The following is a 21036-nucleotide window of genomic DNA, read 5'->3' on the forward strand; positions in this document are numbered from 1 at the left end:
CACGACGGCATTTTTCTCAAAGGTGTAGTGGGCTTGCAGGACGTGCATACTTTACTCGCTCTCTCGTGTGCATGCTGTGTGCTTGAGATGCTGATACTGCAATACTTGTGTGAAACTATATCATAGATGATACCTGTTGGACGATTCGGGCACGATATTATACTTGTGGTGTGGTGGAGTTTGCGGTTTAAATAGCTGCGAAGAAGTACATACGACAAGGAGTCGGGGCAGATGGTAGGTGTAAATGAGGCCAATATGAGTGCAGCGCCAATTGCTGACCCTATAGTGAATGTTTTTGTCTATGAATCAAAGAGTAAATTTTGTACCCCATAAAAAAGATGAAATTGTGTAGGAGATTAAATCTGTTGCTCCTGTGTCCTTACGAATGTGCTTCATGTTTGCTAGCAAATGAAGACCAAGCCTCTAAATGTACCAAACCATTTTAGGGTTCGAAATGTGTCCAAGCATTTTATGGTGCCTTGTATTGTCCAGCACAAGCTCAAACATATGTTATCTTTTAGAAAGGTCTTTTTTATAGCTGCCGAACTGTACCATCCTTTCTTTTTACTACATATATACATGGTAGTCACTGGCGAGCTGACATGCACAAAAGAGAATAAAAATCGGGGCAAGTCGAGCAGGCCTCTTTTTTCTTCCTTGAACAAATATTCATGCACCATGAGCCTATTAAAGTAACATGGAATTCTGTCCCAGCAAAGAAAAACTAGGACAATGGAACTGTGTCTCCAAGAAAAAAAGTAACATCAATACCGCAATCGGCAACATTGCCTAGTGCGGGATGTTTGTTGAGTACTTTTTGTTGGGAGGTCGTCAATGGAAGTAGTTTGCCGAGTGCGAGCAAGGGAAAACTCGGCAACCCCGTAAAACTCGGCAATGAGAATGGTTTGCCCATTGCAGGGAAAAAGAAACTCGACGACTATATGAAACATGACAAAAAGAACTCAGCAAGGACTTGACCAAGTGGCCCCATACATACCAGTTGATGGCTCCACAACGGAAACTCAACAAACATTTGTCATTTTCTTTTTTAAAATGTGAAAAGGCCGGAGTCACCAACAGGCACGACATGGCTACTTTTGGCGAGTTTGGGCCGCAAGGACTCGACAAACCTATCCTCTAGAAATCACCATCGTAAAACTCGGCAAACACAAACATCGCTGACGTGTTCCCAGTCGAGTCAATGTTCCCGAGAGAGGAACTTGACAAACACATTGCCGAGTTTTTTTTCGAGAGAACTCGGCAAAGTTGGCGAATCCAATGCAGGAAATTGAGGATAGTGTAGATTGTTGGATCCAATGACGGAGTTTGGAGTGAACATCATATGAACCCAAGTAACAATAGGGAACTCAGTTGGGACTATTTTGAATCTTACTCACTCATGTCCCTTGGTTACAATACTACTGATTGAAATTACACACATTTGTAGGACCACCGCTCACCTTGACCCCAATGTTTCATAGAAAAATAAACCCTTGAAGCCACCTTGGCCCCAATGTTTTGTTAAAAACAAGAATCTCGACTCCAAGCTAGAACAATTCAACTTCTGATCAGACAATAGTAGGAAGATAAAATGAACAATTTACATTTAATTAATTTTGAGTTTATAAATTATACAAATTGAGGTAAAAAAAGGATCCTTTGAGAAATTTTTGAAATAGTAAGATTTGAGTAATAGACCCAAACATCACCCACTTGAGAGGTTTCAATGAATTAGGGTGAGTTCCCAACTTGCAGTTTTACTCCAGATTTTAACCCCAACATAAAATAATTATATCTATTGTTATAAAAGATAAGTCCTAATTAATATGAGTTTGATCAAGGTTAAACCCTAAGTTCTCTTACAGTATAATGAATTTTATGAAAAGAAACATTGCACTATGCCATATTTATGTATGTTCCAAATTTTATTATAGCTTCCTCCATTTAAGTCACAATACCTGACACCTTTTACCTTGATTAGTCGGACATCATAATGTTTGGTCAGTATGTAAGTAGTTGTTTTCTTCCTGAATATATGTTCAGATTTGCATTTAGATAGTATTGTTAGATTTCTGTAAATGTGTTAGTATTAAAGTACACTACTAAGCTTTGTTTTCTTACTAGCTAGTCGTCTGTGCATTGCAATTGGTCCATACAAATTATAGTGGTTCAACGTATTATAGCAAGTATTGATATTACAAAGGATATATACTTTGTGATCATTTTTTGTGAGAATTCAAATATCCTGGCTCCACCGGTCCACCCTGACAACAACCTCCCTACATGCCGTCCAAGAAAAATAATAAGGGAGGTCAGGAAAGGAGCAGGAGAAAACATAATTACAGACCACACACAAAAATTCTTCGAACACAGATATAATGTAAGACCTTTCTTAGATATTAAAGAAAAATATATAGATAGACCACAAATGGTCGACATTTAGGCTTGTTGACACACACAGAAAGACAACCCAGAATGCTAAAATCTTGACATGGTTGAGACGACTTACAAGAAAAAATGCACACGTCATAGAGTCACGTTAATAAAAAGAAAAACCGTTATACCGTCAATGCAGGTACCATGGCAGGTCAAAACGTGAAACCAAGTCAATGTGGGTTCGTGGACAAGTGCGATGCACAACACCACAAGCATGTACGTGCACCAAGATCTTATGTGCATCTCACCCGCTTCATCCCTGCCGGTACAACGGTCCATGTCGTCACGCACCCGCTTCTGCCGCCGAACGCGACCACTCCAACAACAAACGCACCAAATGGGATACCGCTAGCTCCCCCGACACGGCCGACCGGGCTGACGCTCCCCCATGCTTCTCATGCCCACTGCAGAGGCCTTTGCCGTCCATCGTGCCACGGCTGCGGCCGGAAGAGAGCCCTTTGCCGCCGCATCGGCCGCAGTCGGAGCAGGACGATGGCGGTGACAATGCCAGATCCCTTCTTGGTCTTGTGGGGCTCTAGATTTTACTCGCTCTCTGCTGCGTCGTGCGTGTGAGGTGGTGTTGTTGATGCACTCATGCCGTGGAGTTTGTGGTTTAAATAGGCGGATGAGAAGTACGTACGTCAGAGAGGCACGCGGAGGGTGCAAATGAAGTGAGGCGAGTATTGTAGTGAATGTTTGGTATCAGGACGAGTGAATACTATGCATGGTGCCAAATGGCGAGCGAATCTATTGCTACTTGATCGTCTTTCAAGACTATGCTTCCTTTGTCCTAGCAAATGAATACCGGGCTTGTAAATTTTGGACTTGAGCGACTCAAAGCGCGGCTTTAAAAAGACCCACTGCCCAAGCATATGATCTCTCCAGAGTTTCTCTATATAACTGTTGAAATGCACCAACGTTCCTTTTCACTTCATCTATAGCTCTACATAGGTTAGTCACTGGCGAGCTGATATGCCCACAAGAGAGAAAGTTGGGTGAAAATTTTAGCAAAGGCTTTTTCCCTGAACAAATGTACTTGCGACATGTGCCTCTTAAGTACCATGGAATGTGTACCTACAAAAAGGGTACCGTGCATTTGTGGGCAATATAAATGAATGGACCGTGTAACAGAAATTTCGAGTGAACACCAGATGAACCCAAGGTGCAAAACTTAAGGGAGCGGCTAAGTCCTAGCGGGACTGAGAATTACTTAATTTGCAGTCGATGAATCAGCCGCTCGTGTCCTGCTTCACATGCGAATGCCTAATGGGCAGAAATAATCGTTGTTTACACGTGCTTTACGAAACCTTCCACCCGTAGTGCCAACCCTCTCCCTATCTTCCAATTATGTTGATCCACAACGGTAGTGACGACGCCAGCCGGAATAATATATGGGTCGTTGGTAGTTTTTGGGATAATAATATTTTTAGGTTGTTTTCCCTGCTCCTTAGAGCATCTACAACCGGCATCTTCAAATCATTCTGAAGCGTCCATGGACACACCTGATCAGTGACTGGACAAGAGAGAAGTAAAAAAAAAAGGATCCAACCGGATCCCTTATATCATTTCTATATTCCCGTGTTGTCCGCGAACCTTTGTATTGAGGAAAAATATAGGAAGGATATGAGGGCTCGCGGATGAGCCCGGACGCGCCCGGTCAGTCCGCCACGTAGGACACGGCCCCATCCGAACCACCTTTTTCTCTTTCTTTATTCATTATTTTTTTTCTCTCTTCATCTTTACCAATCAAGTACAAGTAACCGGACATATGATGAAAAAAATGAGAAATATGGTTGCGCGGACGGATAAAGAAAGGGCTCAAAATGGACACGCCCGATCACTGATCGATCGCGCCCACGGATGTTTGGCGGGTCAAATTAAAGGTACACGGGTGTAGATGTTCTTGCACACATCTGACGGATGTATAGGGAATGACATCTTTTTTCTATGTGTAACATATTTTTTGTCAGTTCAATCACATGACGTCCATTTCATGGTAAATTTTGGGGATACTATTGAGACGATGGTCCAATTTGGAAGAGCGCAAGTTTTTATTTAGGACAACACTAACGCCCATACGTCGAAACCCACCCACATGCCCTATAACACACAGACCATGCTACGTTACCGCATGCATGCATGTGGTAATCTTTTTGGATGTTCAGTTTTTAAAATGTTTTATCTCTTAAATAAAAAAATCAATTGAAGACCCGTTTTCACAATTAAATCCCTCGTGACGAGATCTTCGAAACTAGATCTCATATCAATATATTTTGACGATTTTTTTGGTTGAAAGTTGCCATGTCTATTGTACATGAATTGCCATAGTGTTTATACTGAAGTTGCCATGATATGTTTTAGCTATTTTTTTCTACATTTAAAAGTAAATTTTGACATTTATAAAACGAAGAATTAAGAAACTAGACTTGTCATGAACCATAAACTAAAATTACCATGATACATGCACTTAATATTGCCATAGTTAATACAAAAAATAATTTTCATAGTCAAAGTACTGGAGTTGCCATCATCGGAATATTAAAATTTCCATGCTCTACAAACTGAAATTGCCACATGACAACTTTAGTTTAAACACTATGACAACTACAGTGTAAACACCATGGTAACTTTTGGGGAAAAAAACTCCGTCGAAACATATCAACATGGGGTCTAGTTCTGAAGAACTCGTCGAGACAGATTTAATGGTGAAAACGGATTTTTAATTTGATTTTTTAATTAGGAGATAAAACATTTTTAAGCTGAAAACCAAAAAAATTCCTGCTGATGTCATATGTTCACATGTGGCAAAATGAGTGGTAAAAGAGATGTGTGGGCGATGTGCAAGATACCACACGTATGGGCATTAGTTTTTCCCTTTATTTATCTATTGTTAGCCGACTTGTTTAGTATTGTGCTTGATTTGGTTTAATATATTGTTGAATACTCAATAAATTACAAGGGGTCTGGTTAGAACACACTCGACTGAGACTCAACGATGGTCGAGTAGCGTCAGTGTAGTTGTGTTGCTATGAGTGGCATTGCTGAATGCTGGAAACAACAACGAAAAATGTTGCGACAGTTTTACAAGCAACGACAGCTTTTTTTTTTAGACAAGCAAGCAACGACAGCTAACGCTGCAACCTGTGTGCAGGGGTGGAGCTACATTGCTGGGCCAGGGTCAATTGACCCAATGACCTTCGCTCAAACCCAGTTGCATAGTACAACCCATGAGGAAAAATAACACAATTAAAATAATGGGCCCGAGTGGAAAAACAGCAAGGCCCAAATCTGACGTTCAATATGGCCGCATGCAGCCCAAATATCACCCAGGCCCAATGGCACTTCTGAACATTTTTATGTAATTATGAACATTTGTAAAATCCATCAATATTATGTACAAATTCGTGAACATTGTTTTGAAGTTGTTAACATCTTAAAATTTGCTAACATTATATCTTAGAATCTCAAACTATATTTTTCAAAACTTAAACATTTTGTTTAAACTCGTGAACATTGTTCTAAACTAGTGAACATTTTTAATTTAGAAAATAAATTCGGAACATTTTTAAAAATTTATGAAGTTTTTTGTGCGATTTTTTGTAATGCGTGAACATTAATTTGCATCCATGAACACTTTTTGAATCATAAAAAAATTGATTCGACATTCTTTTTTGTAATTCATGAACATTTTGTTTATTTTCAAGAATATTTTTTAAATAATTAATGGACATTTTGAATATCTGACATTTGTTATAAATCATGAATATTATTTCATTTCATGAACATTTTTTCGAAATTGCGATCATTTTTTGAATTAGCGGACAGTTTTTTTTATTTCTTTTTTGCATCAGAAACTTCCAATCTATGCATCTCAAATCATGGTAGTACAAAGAACACCAGATGTAATATAAATTACAAGTAGGTCCGCGGACCATCTAGTGACGACTAAAAGCACTGGAGCGAGCTGAAGGCGCGCCGTCATTATCGCCACTTCCTCACCTGAACCGGATAAACCTTGCTGTAGTAGACAGTCTGGAAGTCGTCATGCTAAGACCGCGTAGGATCAATGCACCAGAGTAGCAACCATCACTGATGAAGAAAGTTGTAGATTGAAAGCATCAATCCTGGGAACACCCAAAACCAAGATGAACGAAGATCGGATCCAAACAGATTCATCGAAGACCAGCATCGACCGAATCTCACGACATCCAATGGAGACACACCTCCACATGCCCTCCGACGACGCTAGATGCATCATCGGGACGGGGATAGAACATGGGAGGCATTATTCCTACTGAGAGACATCACTGCCGCCACACAGTCCCGACCAAGAGACTAGAACTAACATGAACGAGAACGAGAACGGGGTCCCTCCTGCCGGTGGGGGCCCGAGATCCTCTACATCTCCATGGCCCAAAGGTCATTGGAGATGAGGCGGACAGGCGGCGGCGCCGGCGGAAGGAAGAGGAAGTTTTGGGATGTTTTCTTACAATTTTTAATTTCGAGAAAGTTTTTAGAATTCAAGAATATTTTTTTACTCGTGAACCTTTTTTGACTTCGAGAACAATTTCTCAAACTCATGAATATTTTTTGAAATTCATATTTTAAATTCCAACCGTTATACCTAGTGACTCACGCGTGAAATAGGAGCTCCCCTCAAGCGCCTCGAAGAAATATCGATCTATCTCCAGGAAAAGGATCGCTAGTGCCTAAAAAAATCGATAGATCTCCAAGAAAAAGGATCGCTCGTTCACACATTTACACCCTCCTGCACCTCTTCGTTCTTTCTTCGTGTTTCCCCAATCTCCTCTGTTCGCATGCTCGCCGCCGTCTGTCCGCTCTCAATCTCCACTTCACTCCTCTCTTTCATAAAAGTGCAATATTCTTTTTACAGATTCCATCCATAAGTGATACTATAATCTATTCTTCATCTAATTGCTATTGTATTGTTTTTCTAAAATTTGTATTCTTCTATTATCTTGAGGTTTGTTAGACGTGTTGATTTTTGTTCTTATAATTGCTTGAAGATCTGGGTGGGTAATCTATTCACGTGGATTAGACCATCTAGATTAAGCTTCAAGTCATATCCCATCATTGTTAGGCATCAATTATTGCTGCTTTGTATTTGAGGGGGTACATTGGTACTACTTGTTCATGTTGACTCATCGACCTTTTATCCTGGCTTTGCCATGCCTGCGTGACTATATGCTACAACCGGGAATGGGGAATGTTGCGACTGGTAAGACGACCTGCTATGAATGACGAGGGCAGCTGTTGTGACCCGTGAAATGACACGGTGCAATCAGCAATGTCGAACACTGCAACCGGTAGGATGACATGTTGCAAATGATGGGACAAAATGCTGCAAAGGACAGTCAATCCAGTTCGAATCTTCATGCAAAAATTCAATGGTTGAGGAGTCCATCGAGACTTGGTTAAATCTCGGTCGATTGAATTTTAGCAAACCCAATTTTTAATGGTGCACATCAATCGATGCGGAGGCAGGGATTGTCCTCTTATTTTCAGTGAGGATGTGTTGGGCCATGTCTCGGCATTTTTTTTTGACAAAATCATTTGTACTCGTGTAGATAGCTTCTCGGGCCAGCCAATGCAAGTCCCCTTGGGGGTGGGTTGGTCGTGAATGAATCTTGTATATCCAGGGAACCTTGTCGTTGCAATGCCTCACTATCCCTACCACATCTTCTACTCGTGAAGTGATCTGGAAGGACTTCAGGCATTAATTGTGAAGTGATCTTACTAATCGTGCAAGTGACTTATGGACATCTTCGATCAGCCTGCTTAGCTTTGAACGATCGTGGAAGCGAGATGTTATCTCTAGCTAGGCTACAACATTGACATATGAGCCGCTTAACCTCAGGGCAGACATGCTAACGAGCTATCTTCTCTCATTTTCAGTTGCGATGTTTGCTCAGAATACTAGGCTAATGTTTGCTCAGAATACAGGACAGCGAGTAAATAACTTTCTCAAAGGGGAAAGGAGAGGATGATTTCTGAGCTTTGTGATCTTCTCAGGCAGTGGCGGAGCTAGAATTAGACCACGTCCCAAGCAGGCTGTATGGCTACAGTGTAATACAGTGTGCTACAGTGGACATTTTACTACAGTCAACGAAGAAAATCGTCACCACGCCACAGACAAGGCCCTGGCCGCCTGGGGCCTGGATCCGCCTCTGTTCACAGGTAATCACATTGATTATGGCCGTCAAATTGAAGTGGCATGCCTCTGTGTGCTGATTTGTTGAGGTAATAAACCACACATGCCTTATAACCATCAAGTTATGATTGCTATTGTGGTGAGTGCAGCCAGTTGTACACTTGTCTCGGGGGACAACAGCCTTTGAGCAAGTTGTACAATAGAAGCACATTTGCATTCGCTCCACATGGATAAACTTAAGAAAGGACTCCCGTGCCGCTCCCGTGGGCGGCCCGGGAGAGAGAACCGCGCCGCCAGCTCCAACCCCACCGTTGTTAGATATAATCTTGATGTCTCGTGTATCTGCATGTTTTTGGTTTTTCGTTCTGCATTTAGCGTAGGGAGTCGTCCGGCAAGGTCTCGGCTGAGTGCGCACAGCTGTGAGATGCAGCATGGCCGTGAGAAGCGGTAAGGCGTGGCTGGGGTCAGACCGGCTGGAAAAATATCAACTAGAGGAGATCGTCTAGTTTGTTAGTTTGTTAGCGCATGGATAGGTTAGTTAGCCGCATGAGCTCGCACGTCCTAGAGAGATTCTAGGGGAAGAGTTATGCGTGCGTGGGCACTGCTAGTGGCCGGGTAGTGCGTCGTGTGGCTGCTACTTATACAGATGCAAAGCATGTTTACCTTTGACAAGAAATAGACAGAAGAAAACGCTGGCTGTGTGAGGCAGCGGCACCAAACTTTTTGTGTTCTTGTGTTCTTGCGTGTGTTGTGTGAAACAACCAAGAGAGAAGAGGTGAGCTGAGAGAGTCGGCTCCAACATTTGGTATCAGAGCCAGGTGATGACGAAGACAATGTCGCGTGATTCTTCAGCGAGTGGAGCGTTGGTGCCGAGCGACTCGTCAGCGACGGCGGCTGCGGCGGCGACGGCGGCGGCGGGGAAGCTCCCGTTCCCGCTGCTCACGAGGACGAACTACGCAGCGTGGGCGATGAGGATGAAGTACCTCTTGCGCGCCAATGGCGCGTGGGGGGCCGTTGATCGCGAGGCGTCGGCCTCGGAGGTCGACAAGGGCAAGGAGGAGATGGCCATGACGATCATCTCCCAGTCGATCGACGACACGACGCTGCTGCGCGTTGCTGAGAAGGAGACCGCCGCCGATGTGTGGGTGGCGCTACGCTCCATGCACGTTGGCGTCGAGCGCGTCCGAGAGGCGAGGATTCAGTCCTTGCGCTCGGAGTTTGATGGCCTCAAGATGGGCGATGCGGAGTCCGTGGATGATTTCGCGGCGAGGTTCACGACGCTCGTGGGGCGCATCCGTGAGCTTGGTGATGCGATGGAGGAGAAGTACGTCGTGAAGAAGCTGCTCCGAGCCGTCTCCAACAAGTTCATCCACGTTGCGTCATCGATTGCAATGTTCGGCGACACCAACAAGATGGCCATGGAGGAGGCCATTGGTTCACTCAAGGCACACGAGGAACTCGTCAAGGAGCGGGAGACAGGACGTGAAGAAGAGCAGCTCCTCATGGCGAGAGGGCAAGACTCGTCGCGAGGATGGGGTCGTGGCCGTGGACGCGGTGGAGGACGCAAAGACAAAAGTGAGGTACAATGTTACAATTGTCGTCAACTTGGTCACTTTGCTTGGGAGTGTCCGGAGAAGAAGAAGGAGAATGAGGAGAAGGCGCTGCTGGCCGGCTACGGCAGCGACGGACCGGCTCTCCTTTGAAGTTTCTGCGTGAAGATTGGCCATCAAGATTAGGGGGTTGAATGTTAGATATAATCTTGATGTCTCGTGTATCTGCATGTTTTTTGTTTTTCGTTCTGCATTTAGCGTAGGGAGTCGTCCGGCAAGGTCTCGGCTGAGTGCGCACAACTGTGAGATGCAGCATGGCCGTGAGAAGCGGTAAGGCGTGGCTGGGGTCAGACCGGCTGGAAAAATATCAACTAGAGGAGATCGTCTAGTTTATTAGTTTGTTAGCGCATGGATAGGTTAGTTAGCCGCATGAGCTTGCACGTCCTAGAGAGATTCTAGGGGAAGAGTTATGCGTGCGTGGGCACTGCTAGTGGCCGGGTAGTGCGCCTATGTGGCTGCTACTTATACAGATGCAAAGCATGTTTACCTTTGACAAGAAATAGACAGAAGAAAACGCTGGCTGTGTGAGGCAGCGGCACCAAACTTTTTGTGTTCTTGTGTTCTTGCGTGTGTTGTGTGAAACAACCAACAGAGAAGAGGTGAGCTGAGAGAGTCGGCTCCAACAACCGTCCCCTCCTCCCCTCGCCGCCACCGGCGTGCGTCGCCGGGCAAAGCCCGCGTGGCGCGGCGGCAGCGGGGCCCTTTCCTCCCCCCTCTTGGGCTTGGACGGCACGGGTCGTTCGTCCCGGCGGGAGCCGGACGCTGCCCGGGCTTGGCGGGGAAGCGCTGCGAGGAGGCTCGGGGTGACGTGCTGGAGATGCACTAGAGATGCGGCGCGAGCGACCTCGGCGCGGTGGGCGCGTGCAGAAGGCCGGGAGGTGCGGATCTGGGGCTTGGAGTTCGAGCTCATGCTCTGGGCGGCGTTGTGAGGAGGCGCTGGGATGCGCGACGCGCTCGCTGGCCATGGCGCGGGTGTGCAGGAGGCCGGGCGGCACGGATCTGGAGCATGGTGCTCTCTGGCGGGACTCGTGGTGGTGAGGAGTGGTGCTGAGGCTCGGGCGGCGCGTCTGGGCGCTCGCTCCAGCGCGGGCGGTCCGAGGGGGCGCGGGATCTGGCGCTCCAGCAGGGGCACCGTCAAGGGGAGGCGCGGATGCGTGAGGAGGAAGCCGGGGCGGCGGCCCCGGGCTGGAAGCCATGGCGTTTTTGGCCGTGGTGACATGTGCGCTCGCTTCTCATTCGCAGCTTGAGGTGCTGCTACCGAGGGTGCTGCATGATGAAGCTTGGTGGTCGGCGTTGGAGAGTGCAAGGCGCAACAGGAACGGGCTCCAATGATCTCCACGCTTCTGGGTGGATCAGATCTGCAGGCCTTCATAGGGATGTGTGTGTTCCGGGCGAAAGCCTTGACCCGACTTTGTCGGTGCCGTCGACGGTGATACTTTCGAGCGTCGTTTCCCTCCTTGGAGGCGTCGTTGTGGAATTCATCTTCTCCTATGTGGGGCTCGGGCTCCCCGGGTGAAAACCTAATTAAGCTCCAGATTTTCTGGAGCGGGCGACGGCGGCGTCTTCGTCGTTTCCCTTTTGGGGGCGTTGCTTGGGAGAGTTAGCTTGTTCTTGGTGCGTTTGGTTTTCTCCTACGTCGGGTTTGGTGGATGCCGGGGCAGCGGCCCCGGACGGCTGATGTGCGCCGAGGCGGCGGCCTCGGTAAGTGATGCGTGGGGTGGGGCGGCGGCTCGACCTTCGCTTGGGTGGCAATCTTGGGCCACTTGGGTGTCAGGCTTGTCGGTCCGGTCGACGCGTTCTAGAGGGGGCGGTCTGACTTTGCGTCGGGACGACGGCCCCGGATGTGGTGCGACGTTCGTGGTCTGCGAGCGGTTGCCCTGAGCAGCGTGGGCTGCGGGCAGCTGGGTCGTGCGGCGTTGCTGCTCGAGCAGAGCGGTGGTACGTCGGGGCGGCGGCCCCGGAAGGTGGTGTCGGTTGATTGCGCTGGGCGCGACGGAGTGGTGGATGTCGGGGCGGCGGCCCCGAGAGACTCACTGTGGCATCCAGACTTCTGTGGCAACAATGATGGTGGGAGCGATGTCGGCGACACGGCAATGGTTGCGATAGTCGGCTCTTCTCCGGCGTGTCCACGGTATTGCATCGGTTTATTTGTTACCGTGGAGTCGAAGCTGCGGCGGCGAGGCCCTGTGGTGTACGATGACTGGCTGCAGGTGGCCTTTCGGCGATTTTTCGTGGCGCCAGCCGTGCCTGGTTTCGTTCTTCTGAGTTCTCCGTCAGAATCGGAGTTGCATTGTCTGTTCGTAGGTCGACATGTCGTCGAGGAGGGTGGGCTTTGCCCTGTGTGTTTCAGTCTATGGGAGTGGGCTCGACCCTTGTTGTTCCGGTTTTTGCCCAGTTTTCCATAGTTAATTGGGCAATTCTCTTCTGCTTAATTAATAGATGAGACAACCTTTGCCTTCATTTCAAAAAAAAAAACATGGATAAACTTGATCAATACCTGTGTATCACCTCTTTGTATGCGGTCAGGTACACACACTACTGCATTGTAAGGATTTCAATATTGAGACTTCATAGTGCACATGGATGTGCTAATGATAGGCTGTCGAGGTAGTGGAAAGAAAGCTGATGAAAAGATGCTCTCTAGTTGGGAGATACTCCCTCCAATCCATAGTAAGTGTCATAGCTTTGAACAAATGTTGAAATAAGCTTAATTCAAAACCATGACACTTATTTTAAATCGGACGGAGTTTAAAGGATTAATCCTCCTACAACCTGTCAACAGTTTGAGATTCCAGACTCTTGTTCCCGTACTTCTAATTGATCTGTACTCCTATAATGTTGCAACTATATGCCTTCGCAAATGATACTATCTTTCATTCTCAGCTAACGATTGAGTCACTAACATACCCTAGTTTCTATTGGAAATATTAGCCCCTTTTCGATTACACAAATCCCCAAGTAAATAGTAAACATGACAAATACGGTATGCATCTCATATTGTTCGTGCATTTTTTAAGTATTCACATATTTTTTCTAAAAAATAGTACATGTATTTCGCAAAACAATTATTCATATTTAAAAAAAAATGTAAATTTAAAGTGTCCATGTGCTTTTTTAAAAAGTTGTATAATTTTTTATAGTACTCACGTATTTTTAAAGTGTCCACAGAAATTTAAATTAGTCACACTTCTTTTACAAACATTCATGCAATTTTTAAAAGTTCTCATGCATTATCCAAAATGTTAATGTAATTTCGAAAAATGATCATGATTTTACGAAAAATTCTCATGTAAATTGAAAGAAGTGCTCATGCATAAAAAAAATCTTCCCGTGTTTTCCAAAAAAAGATATATTCTTGTAAACAAAAAGAAATGGAAACCAAAATGAAATGAAAAAGAAACATAAAACACGAAAACGTTAAAAAAAGAATGAAAGGTAAAAAATTAAATGACAAAAAATAGTGAAATTAAAAATTATAATAAATCCTAAAGGAAACCATGAAATCGGGGAAGAAAACCACAAAAATTAGCGCAAACCAGGCAGGCCAGTAAACCACACAACATAAAACCTACTTGAAAAAAAACTAACGAGGCAAAAACCAGAGTAAACTGCCTCACGAACTGCTTCTGTACTGGGCGGCCCACTACACGCCACTATGTGGTCGCCAACAAACATTGCTATTCAAGTTGCACAAATTTTTAGTGGACAATGCTCGCCTTGACCCCAACACCATGTAGCCAGTTGGATCAGAGCTTAGAGCTTGAGCTGCTCAATGTTGGTTTTGGCAAACAACAGGAAGATAACTTTCTCCACGTGTAGGTACAAAACATTTGCTCCCTCAATTTAAAATAAGTCTCGTGGTTTTGGCTCAAATTTGAACTAAAATCACGACACTTGTTTTGGATCAAAGGGGGTAGCATTTTAGATAAAATAAAACCAATAGCATTTGATAAATCGACCTGAAACATCATGTATCGAGATACTCCAGCGAATCAAGGTGAGTTCCTAAGCTAGAATTCCACTCCTATCAAGAACATGGCCAACATCTTTGGCACGAAGCCCCTTTGAACTGTTGTTCGACGATTTTTATATCTGTGTCAAATTTTCACTGCAACACAAATGTGGATTTTTATACCTACGCCCCTGTGAAGTAGGCGATCAAATTAAGTGTACTATGAGCCTACTGCATAAACTATAATACTCCATCCGGTCCTTTTTACTTCGCATATTAGAGTTGTGTCAAGTCAAACTTTGTAAACTTTGACTAAATTTATATTAAAAAATATCAACATCTACAATACCAAATATATATATACTATAAAACTACATTTCATAATGATTTCAATAATATTAATTTGACATTGTGAATGTTAATACTTTTTTCTATAAATTTGGTCAAAATAGGGATGCTTGGACTTCGAACAAAACTTATATGCAGACCAAAAAGGACCTGAGGGAGTATGACAGTACTATCCTCCAACATTTCTCATATGGTGTAAAACAAAATCTCACTGTGCCGATGCCAGAAACTAAAAAAAAAATTCACAGACCCATAAACAGAACAACAATCAGACAAATCTGAATTCTGAAACCGAAAAGCAGCATCCATGAACGGAAAGATAAAGCTGCACTTATTTCCCGACCCGAGTAGATATGTTGAAGAGAATATGCGGTTGTCTCTTCTCCGGCGACCGGCGAGTCGTCAACAGTTGAGGAACTCGGCGATGACCTTGTCCTGCGCGGCGGCCTCTTGGCAGCACGGCTCAAGGAGGTGGAACGTGTGCCCCTTTCCCGGCGCCTGCCATATGTCCGTCTCCCCGCTCCACCCGCTCGCCCTCAGCCGGTCGTAGTAAGCGCGGCCGCGGTCGCGGAGCACGTCGCCCTCGGCAATGCACACGAGCACGCGGCCGGATGCCAGGGCCTCAAGGCCCGGCACGCCGTCGACCAACGGGTTGATTCGCGGGTCGTCCTCCCCCGTGGTCGTCGGGCACATGATCCGCCATCCGCTCGCTAGGGTCTCCCGCGCCGTGGGGTCCAGGTCGTCGGAGCCCACCTTGTTGCTCCCCAGGAAGTAGGGGTGGATCATGACGAGGCCGTGGATCTTGGCGCCCCGGGCTAGCCCCTCCGCGCCCACCCGCATCGCCATGTGGTGCGCGATGTTGGCGCCGGAGCTGTCGCCCCCGAGGTAGAGGCGGGAGAAGTCGGCGTGGTCGGCAAGCCAAGGCTCGTCAACGTGGGACACGGCCCAGGTGAGAGCCTCCCATGAGTCGGCATATGCAGCGGGGACGGGGTGCTCCGGCGCGAGGCGGTACTCGACGGAGACGACGAGGACGTTGGCGAGCGCGACCAAGTTGTTGAGGTAGGCGTGGAACATGGGGTTGAAAGCGGAGCCTAGGCAGAACCCGCCGCCGTGGTAGTAGACGAGGACGGGGAGCTTGGTGGCCGCGTCGAGGCGGGGGAGGTAGAGGCGCGCGGAGACCTGAGGGGAGATGGTGCGGTCGCGGGAGGTAACTCCGGTGGCGGCGTCCGTGGAAGCGGCGACGAACTCGGAGCCGAGGTAGCGCTCCACGCGGTTCCTGTAGATGCGGATGCAGGGCATGGACTCGTAGACGAGCTCATCATCGGTCGTGGCTGCCGGGGAGGGGGTGAGTGCGGCGTCCATCTTGCGGCGGAGATGTGGGCGGGGGTTCGAGAGAGACGAGAAGAATGAGTAGACTTTGCGTTGGTCAAAGAATGGCTCTACCAACTCCTGGCTACTTGCTGCAAGCATGCACCTACTTAACCTTTTTTTTATGTCGTAAACATAACTTGAAGCAGAATTGATAGGTTCCATAGTTTAATTCTGATTCGAACATGGGCGAGTTCTGATTTTTCTTCTTCCAATTTTTTGTGGGAAGAAAAATTGCAACATAGTACTCCTCACGTGATCTCAACATTTTTAGGCCTCAGGATATCAGGTGATACCATGTATTAGGTGATACCATGATATGGGCTTCTGGGAGCTGTTGGATCTCAGATCTGACGGCTCCCGGGAGTTCTTGAGCATTTTGCAAAAAAGTCATCCAGGAGTCTCAAAATTTCGCGTAGGTACAATGGACTTGCGGGAGCCGTGGGATCTAAGATCCAACGGCCCAGAAGCCCGTATCACGGTATCACCTAAGTGTTGGTAGCACCTGATATTTTCCCTCCAAGGCAGATCGTCAAAGGCCAACGCTAGGCGTCGGCGCGCCGGCCCAAGTTTCGGCCGGTCCGCTGCCGAGCGTTGGATCCGTACGAAATCAACGGTCTACGTATAGCAATGACTGAGTCGTCTTCTTCCTTCTGTGCTCGTCACCAGCGCTCGCGCCTTTACTTGCCGGCCACCCCCGCCCCGCCCAGCGCTCGCCCCCGTGCTCGCCGGCACCCTGCGTCGCCCGCGCTCGCTTGCTGGCCACCCCGCGCTGTCCATGCTTGCTCGCGCCCGTGCTCGCCGGCCACCCTCGCGCCCCCCAGTGCTCATGCCCGCGCTCGCCGGCCACCCTGCGCCGCCCGTGCTCGCTCGCACCCGTGCTCGTCGGGCACCCCCACGCCGCCCGCACGTGCTGGCCACCCCCGCCCGCAGCTAATCGCCGTCGAGCTTGCAGGTCCACCATGAAAAAGGACGTAACAAAAATCCTCGACGGACGTAGCAAAAACTACAACTGTTGTAACAAAAAAAAGGTCGCCGCCGTCAGTCACGGGATGCGCTTGGGCGTGAATGAATGTAGCAAAATCTGTAGCGGATTCTAGCAAAATTGCCGCCGGTACCAGCAAGAAAGAAAAGGGGTTGTAGCACTAGTGTTCTAGCAAAAAAAAGTCTCCTCCTTCCTCAGGCGATATTCTCAAGCGCGAAGCACCTCACCTGGTCGCCTCTCATGACGGTTCCAGCAAAAACTACAACAGTTGCAACTTGGTGCGTACCCGCTTCCAGCAAAAATCCAAGCCGCTTCCTGCAGTTCTTCATGACGGTTCCCGCAAAACTCCATAGCGGTTGCAGCCAAAAACCTCGCCGTTGTAGCAATTTGAATTGCCGGTTCCAACATTCTACCACCACCGGCTCCAATAAACTCGATGGGTCGGCTGCAACAAAACTCGAGTCTCCGGTGACAACAACTTGTTTTGGGATCACCACCGGCTGCCGCTCTCGCTGGCCGCCGTTGTAGCATGGTCGCCGCCGGTTGTAGCACCCCACTCCGTGCCGCAAGCTGTAGCAAAAATGTCGCCGGAACTCGTCGCCACGCTTGAAGCATCATGGCCTTGTGAATGTATGTAGCAAAAACACGTCGCGAGTAGTAGCAAACAAACGAGGCTGTTGCAACAAAAATGTCGTCCTCGTCGTCGCCGGGCACATCTCAGTCAGTAAAAAAGCGCCATGGCCTCATGAAATGGATGTAGTAAAACACACAGACGGTAATAGCAAAAAATGACACGGTTGTAGCAAAAATGGCCTCCGTCGCCGTCGCCTGTCGCAACAATGGCCGCCGTTGCAAAACCAGAAGACGGTTGTAGCAAAAAACTTCGCCGGTAGTAGCAAAAACCGATTACGGTTGCAGCAAATCGCCGTCGCCGCCGTCATGAGGTTCAGCTCCACCTTGGTGGATGTAGCAAAAATCTTTGTCGGTAGTAGCAAAAACCAACTATGGTTGAAACTTTAATATGTACTCTTGAAACATTTCTGTCAATAGTTGCAATTCTTTTCCACTTGCGGGGTGTCAGCTGCAGCTCCGGCCATCGCTCGTCGCACCGCTGGGCTTGCAGCTCGCAACATCCGGTCCTGGCCCCCGTCACGCTCGGCCATGGCGACAGGCGCAGGGCACGAGGGCGCTTCCATGGCGACGAGGTTGCAGCAAAAAGGGCATGGGATTGGGTTCTTGTGCTGGTTTGCACCGGCCGCAAGGGCGCGCACGGCTGCACACGAGGCTATTGGTGCTCGCCGGGGAAAGAGGATGGTAGGTGGTCGGTTGAGATGGAAGCAAGAAGATAAGACAAAAAAAAAACACAGAAGGCGAAGGATAGACGCACGATCCCTGTGGGTTGATCTAGCGCACGCGACGCGACCGGCCGAATCGTTCGGCCGGCGCGCCGTTCTGAAACGTTTCCCGTCGTCAATTTGGTTGGACCAATCCGGACATCTGATATCTCACACATTGGCCCAAATTTGGGGGAGTTTCACATGCAGTTGGGCAACTTTTATCATGATGACTTTGACTCAAACTTTGAATAATTAGTTTTTTTCCTTGAGAAATGAGGATGAACAAGAATAGTCCGTTTTCTGCCTTTGGTCTTGTTTATAGTGTATCTGATTTTTCATATACAATTTATTTATCTCTTAAATTCACTTTGACTATTTTCTCAGTAGCTGCGATGTGACCACATACATATATGCGACACTATGCCATGTATAGTTCGCAATTAGCGAGGTACTAGAAGCGTATGCACACTTGGCCACACCGTTTTCCTCCGAGCATCTCTCTAATATTGCTTTTGTTTTTTTGTGTTTAACTAATGTTGTTGCTATTGTTTTTAAGTGAAGCAATGGTCCTAAAGTTTATTCAGTGTTCCTTGTGTTGTCTGACCACATGTGAGGCGCATACACAAGAACAATTGCCTAAGCAATAGAGGAACAAACAAACTCAAGGACTCCTATTAACAAACATAGAGAAACAACAATAATAGACAAAATTGTGATACACCGCCTCAATAAAGGGGCAGATGACACCATGCTGCCCAACGCAAGAACAAATCGTAGCACCATCGCAATAGCCATAACACACACAAAAAATCCATCAAATCAAAATGGAAACACGTCGCCCAAAACCCACCAACAATGCACTGAACTTGGTCTTCTTCCCTCCTTCATGTTCGGAAGGTTTAACTACATGAAGTTATGTGGCTCATCTGTCAAGGTACCTACACCACCAAAATCACTAACCACGAGGCCACACCATCATTCATTCATAGTGGCGGCGCTACACTGGTTCAGAGTGTCTATGGTTTTAGAAAATGTACGCCTGGTGTATCCTCGATGTGCATGTGCTTGTGTCATCCTAGAGATGTTTTGTTCGTCTCTCTAAATATTGTGAGGCAGTAATAAAGTTTGCAAGTTTGCCAAAAAAAAGTTTTTTTTGTTTTACTTTGTGTTTCTTTGTCTTTTCAACGGTTTTATTTGGCTTTCGTTTTTTTCCATTTTATTTGATTTTCTTTGTTTCTCATTGGGGTTTTTGGGTTTTTTCTTTCTTTCTTATACTTTTGTTTACTTTATTCTTTCTTGTATTTTCTTCGGTTTCTTTGCTCTTCTTTTGTTTCTTTGTCAATCTTTCTTGAACGCATATCTACCTTTTTACCATTGCACAATGTGCATTTTTATTGCACAGTTGAAACTTATTTTTGATACATGTTGGACATTTTGAAATACATTATGTACATTTTCTAAAAACATGTTTTGAATATATGGTAAAAAAAATCCCAGATACACGGTGTGCATTTTTACATGGCAATAAATGTTTTAAACTACGCAAGCATTTTTTTTACATTGTATAGGTGAGTTTACCTAAAATAAACTACAATGTCTCGTGTCTTGCAATATTTCTAGCAAATGGTGAAAGGGTGATGTGCATATGTAGTAATGTGCACATCCAGTACACAAGAATTTGATACTTCCGAGAAGTTGCACAAAAGCCCTAATTAGCGGTCACTCAAAATTGATAGGAGTCAAAGAAGTAAATCATGGCCCAAAGCTACCCAGAAGCATGACAGTGGATGGATTGCATTCATGTGAGCTAGACTTATGTTTGCACCAAACAAGATATGTCCATGAATAATGATGACGAGCAACCATCCACAAATAAATGCATTTGGAACTAGCCAAGGATGTTGCCGTGAGGCATGTGCATGTACATATTAGCACACATATGAGCTACATATCTACAAGATAGATGGTCAGATGAATAGGTTGAACCCTGGAGCTGTCAGATTATTAGATCCCAGTTAGTTTGATACTATGGTGAGCAAGGATCGACTTTCGACCACTATTAGATTGTTGGTAAGCCACACAGGATTAGGAAGTATTGGTAATTACATTCAATGTCGCTACATTACAATTAAAACTATGTCCAGCGATGTCACCTAATAATTATAATAATACACAAAACAATATTGCACAAGAGAGTGTGGATGCAGTGTAATGAAAGTTTGTACTAGAGTCCAAATGAAGAGTAATTATTTTGGAAAAGTGAAGGTAGGTGAGACGACGAAGTAGGGGCCCTAGATGGAGAACTTGTCGCCACATTACTGGTGTACTTGAACACTGAGGCTCTTCGTTGAGCGACTCTGAGTTCATATTAAGAAACACTCGTGCCCCAAACCTTTGGTGCCAGTTCGCATGGTTAGGCCTAAGACCGACAAAAGTTTGTTCGTTTGAGAGAAAACATTTTCTATAAATGCCTAAAAATAATTTTTAAGTCCTACTTTCAACATGAGATATATGCCATCGATTTATGGATAATATAAATTGCTCGATCCATTTCAAGTTCAGAGCAGCGAAAATCAGAGGAACTCAAGGCACAAATTTGACAATGTGGTGAGCTAAGAAATACGATAGCTGCGATAAAATATATTGTTGGATTCAATGACAAAGTTTAGTGCGGAAATAAGAGGGACACAATATATGAATTTGGTGATTCAGTTATCAACTAGCGAAGTGACCCGCACATTTGCGCGGCTAGGTTGTCATTTTATATTGGTAGTCTCCACCATTTGTTCACCGTAGTACATGAAATCATTAAGTCCAAATTTTACTCA

General features: G+C 46.1%; 1 protein-coding gene across 1 annotated transcript; it reads right to left on the bottom strand.

Annotated features, from left to right (window-relative positions):
- Positions 1 to 14653: 14653 nt before the first annotated feature.
- LOC119298206 (2-hydroxyisoflavanone dehydratase-like) lies at positions 14654 to 15904 on the bottom strand. Its single transcript, XM_037575695.1, has one exon. It carries the CDS (start codon positions 15878 to 15880, stop codon positions 14921 to 14923), a length of 960 nt encoding a protein of 319 aa, XP_037431592.1. The 5' UTR covers positions 15881 to 15904; the 3' UTR covers positions 14654 to 14920.
- Positions 15905 to 21036: the final 5132 nt, after the last annotated feature.

Source organism: Triticum dicoccoides, chromosome 5A (assembly GCF_002162155.2).
Source record: "Triticum dicoccoides isolate Atlit2015 ecotype Zavitan chromosome 5A, WEW_v2.0, whole genome shotgun sequence".
NCBI lineage: Eukaryota > Viridiplantae > Streptophyta > Magnoliopsida > Poales > Poaceae > Triticum > Triticum dicoccoides.

What these genes read in the sequence shown, in the direction of transcription:
- LOC119298206 (XM_037575695.1), bottom strand. Translation starts at nt 15,880, where the DNA reads ATGGACGCCGCACTCACCCCCTCCCCGGCAGCCACGACCGATGATGAG.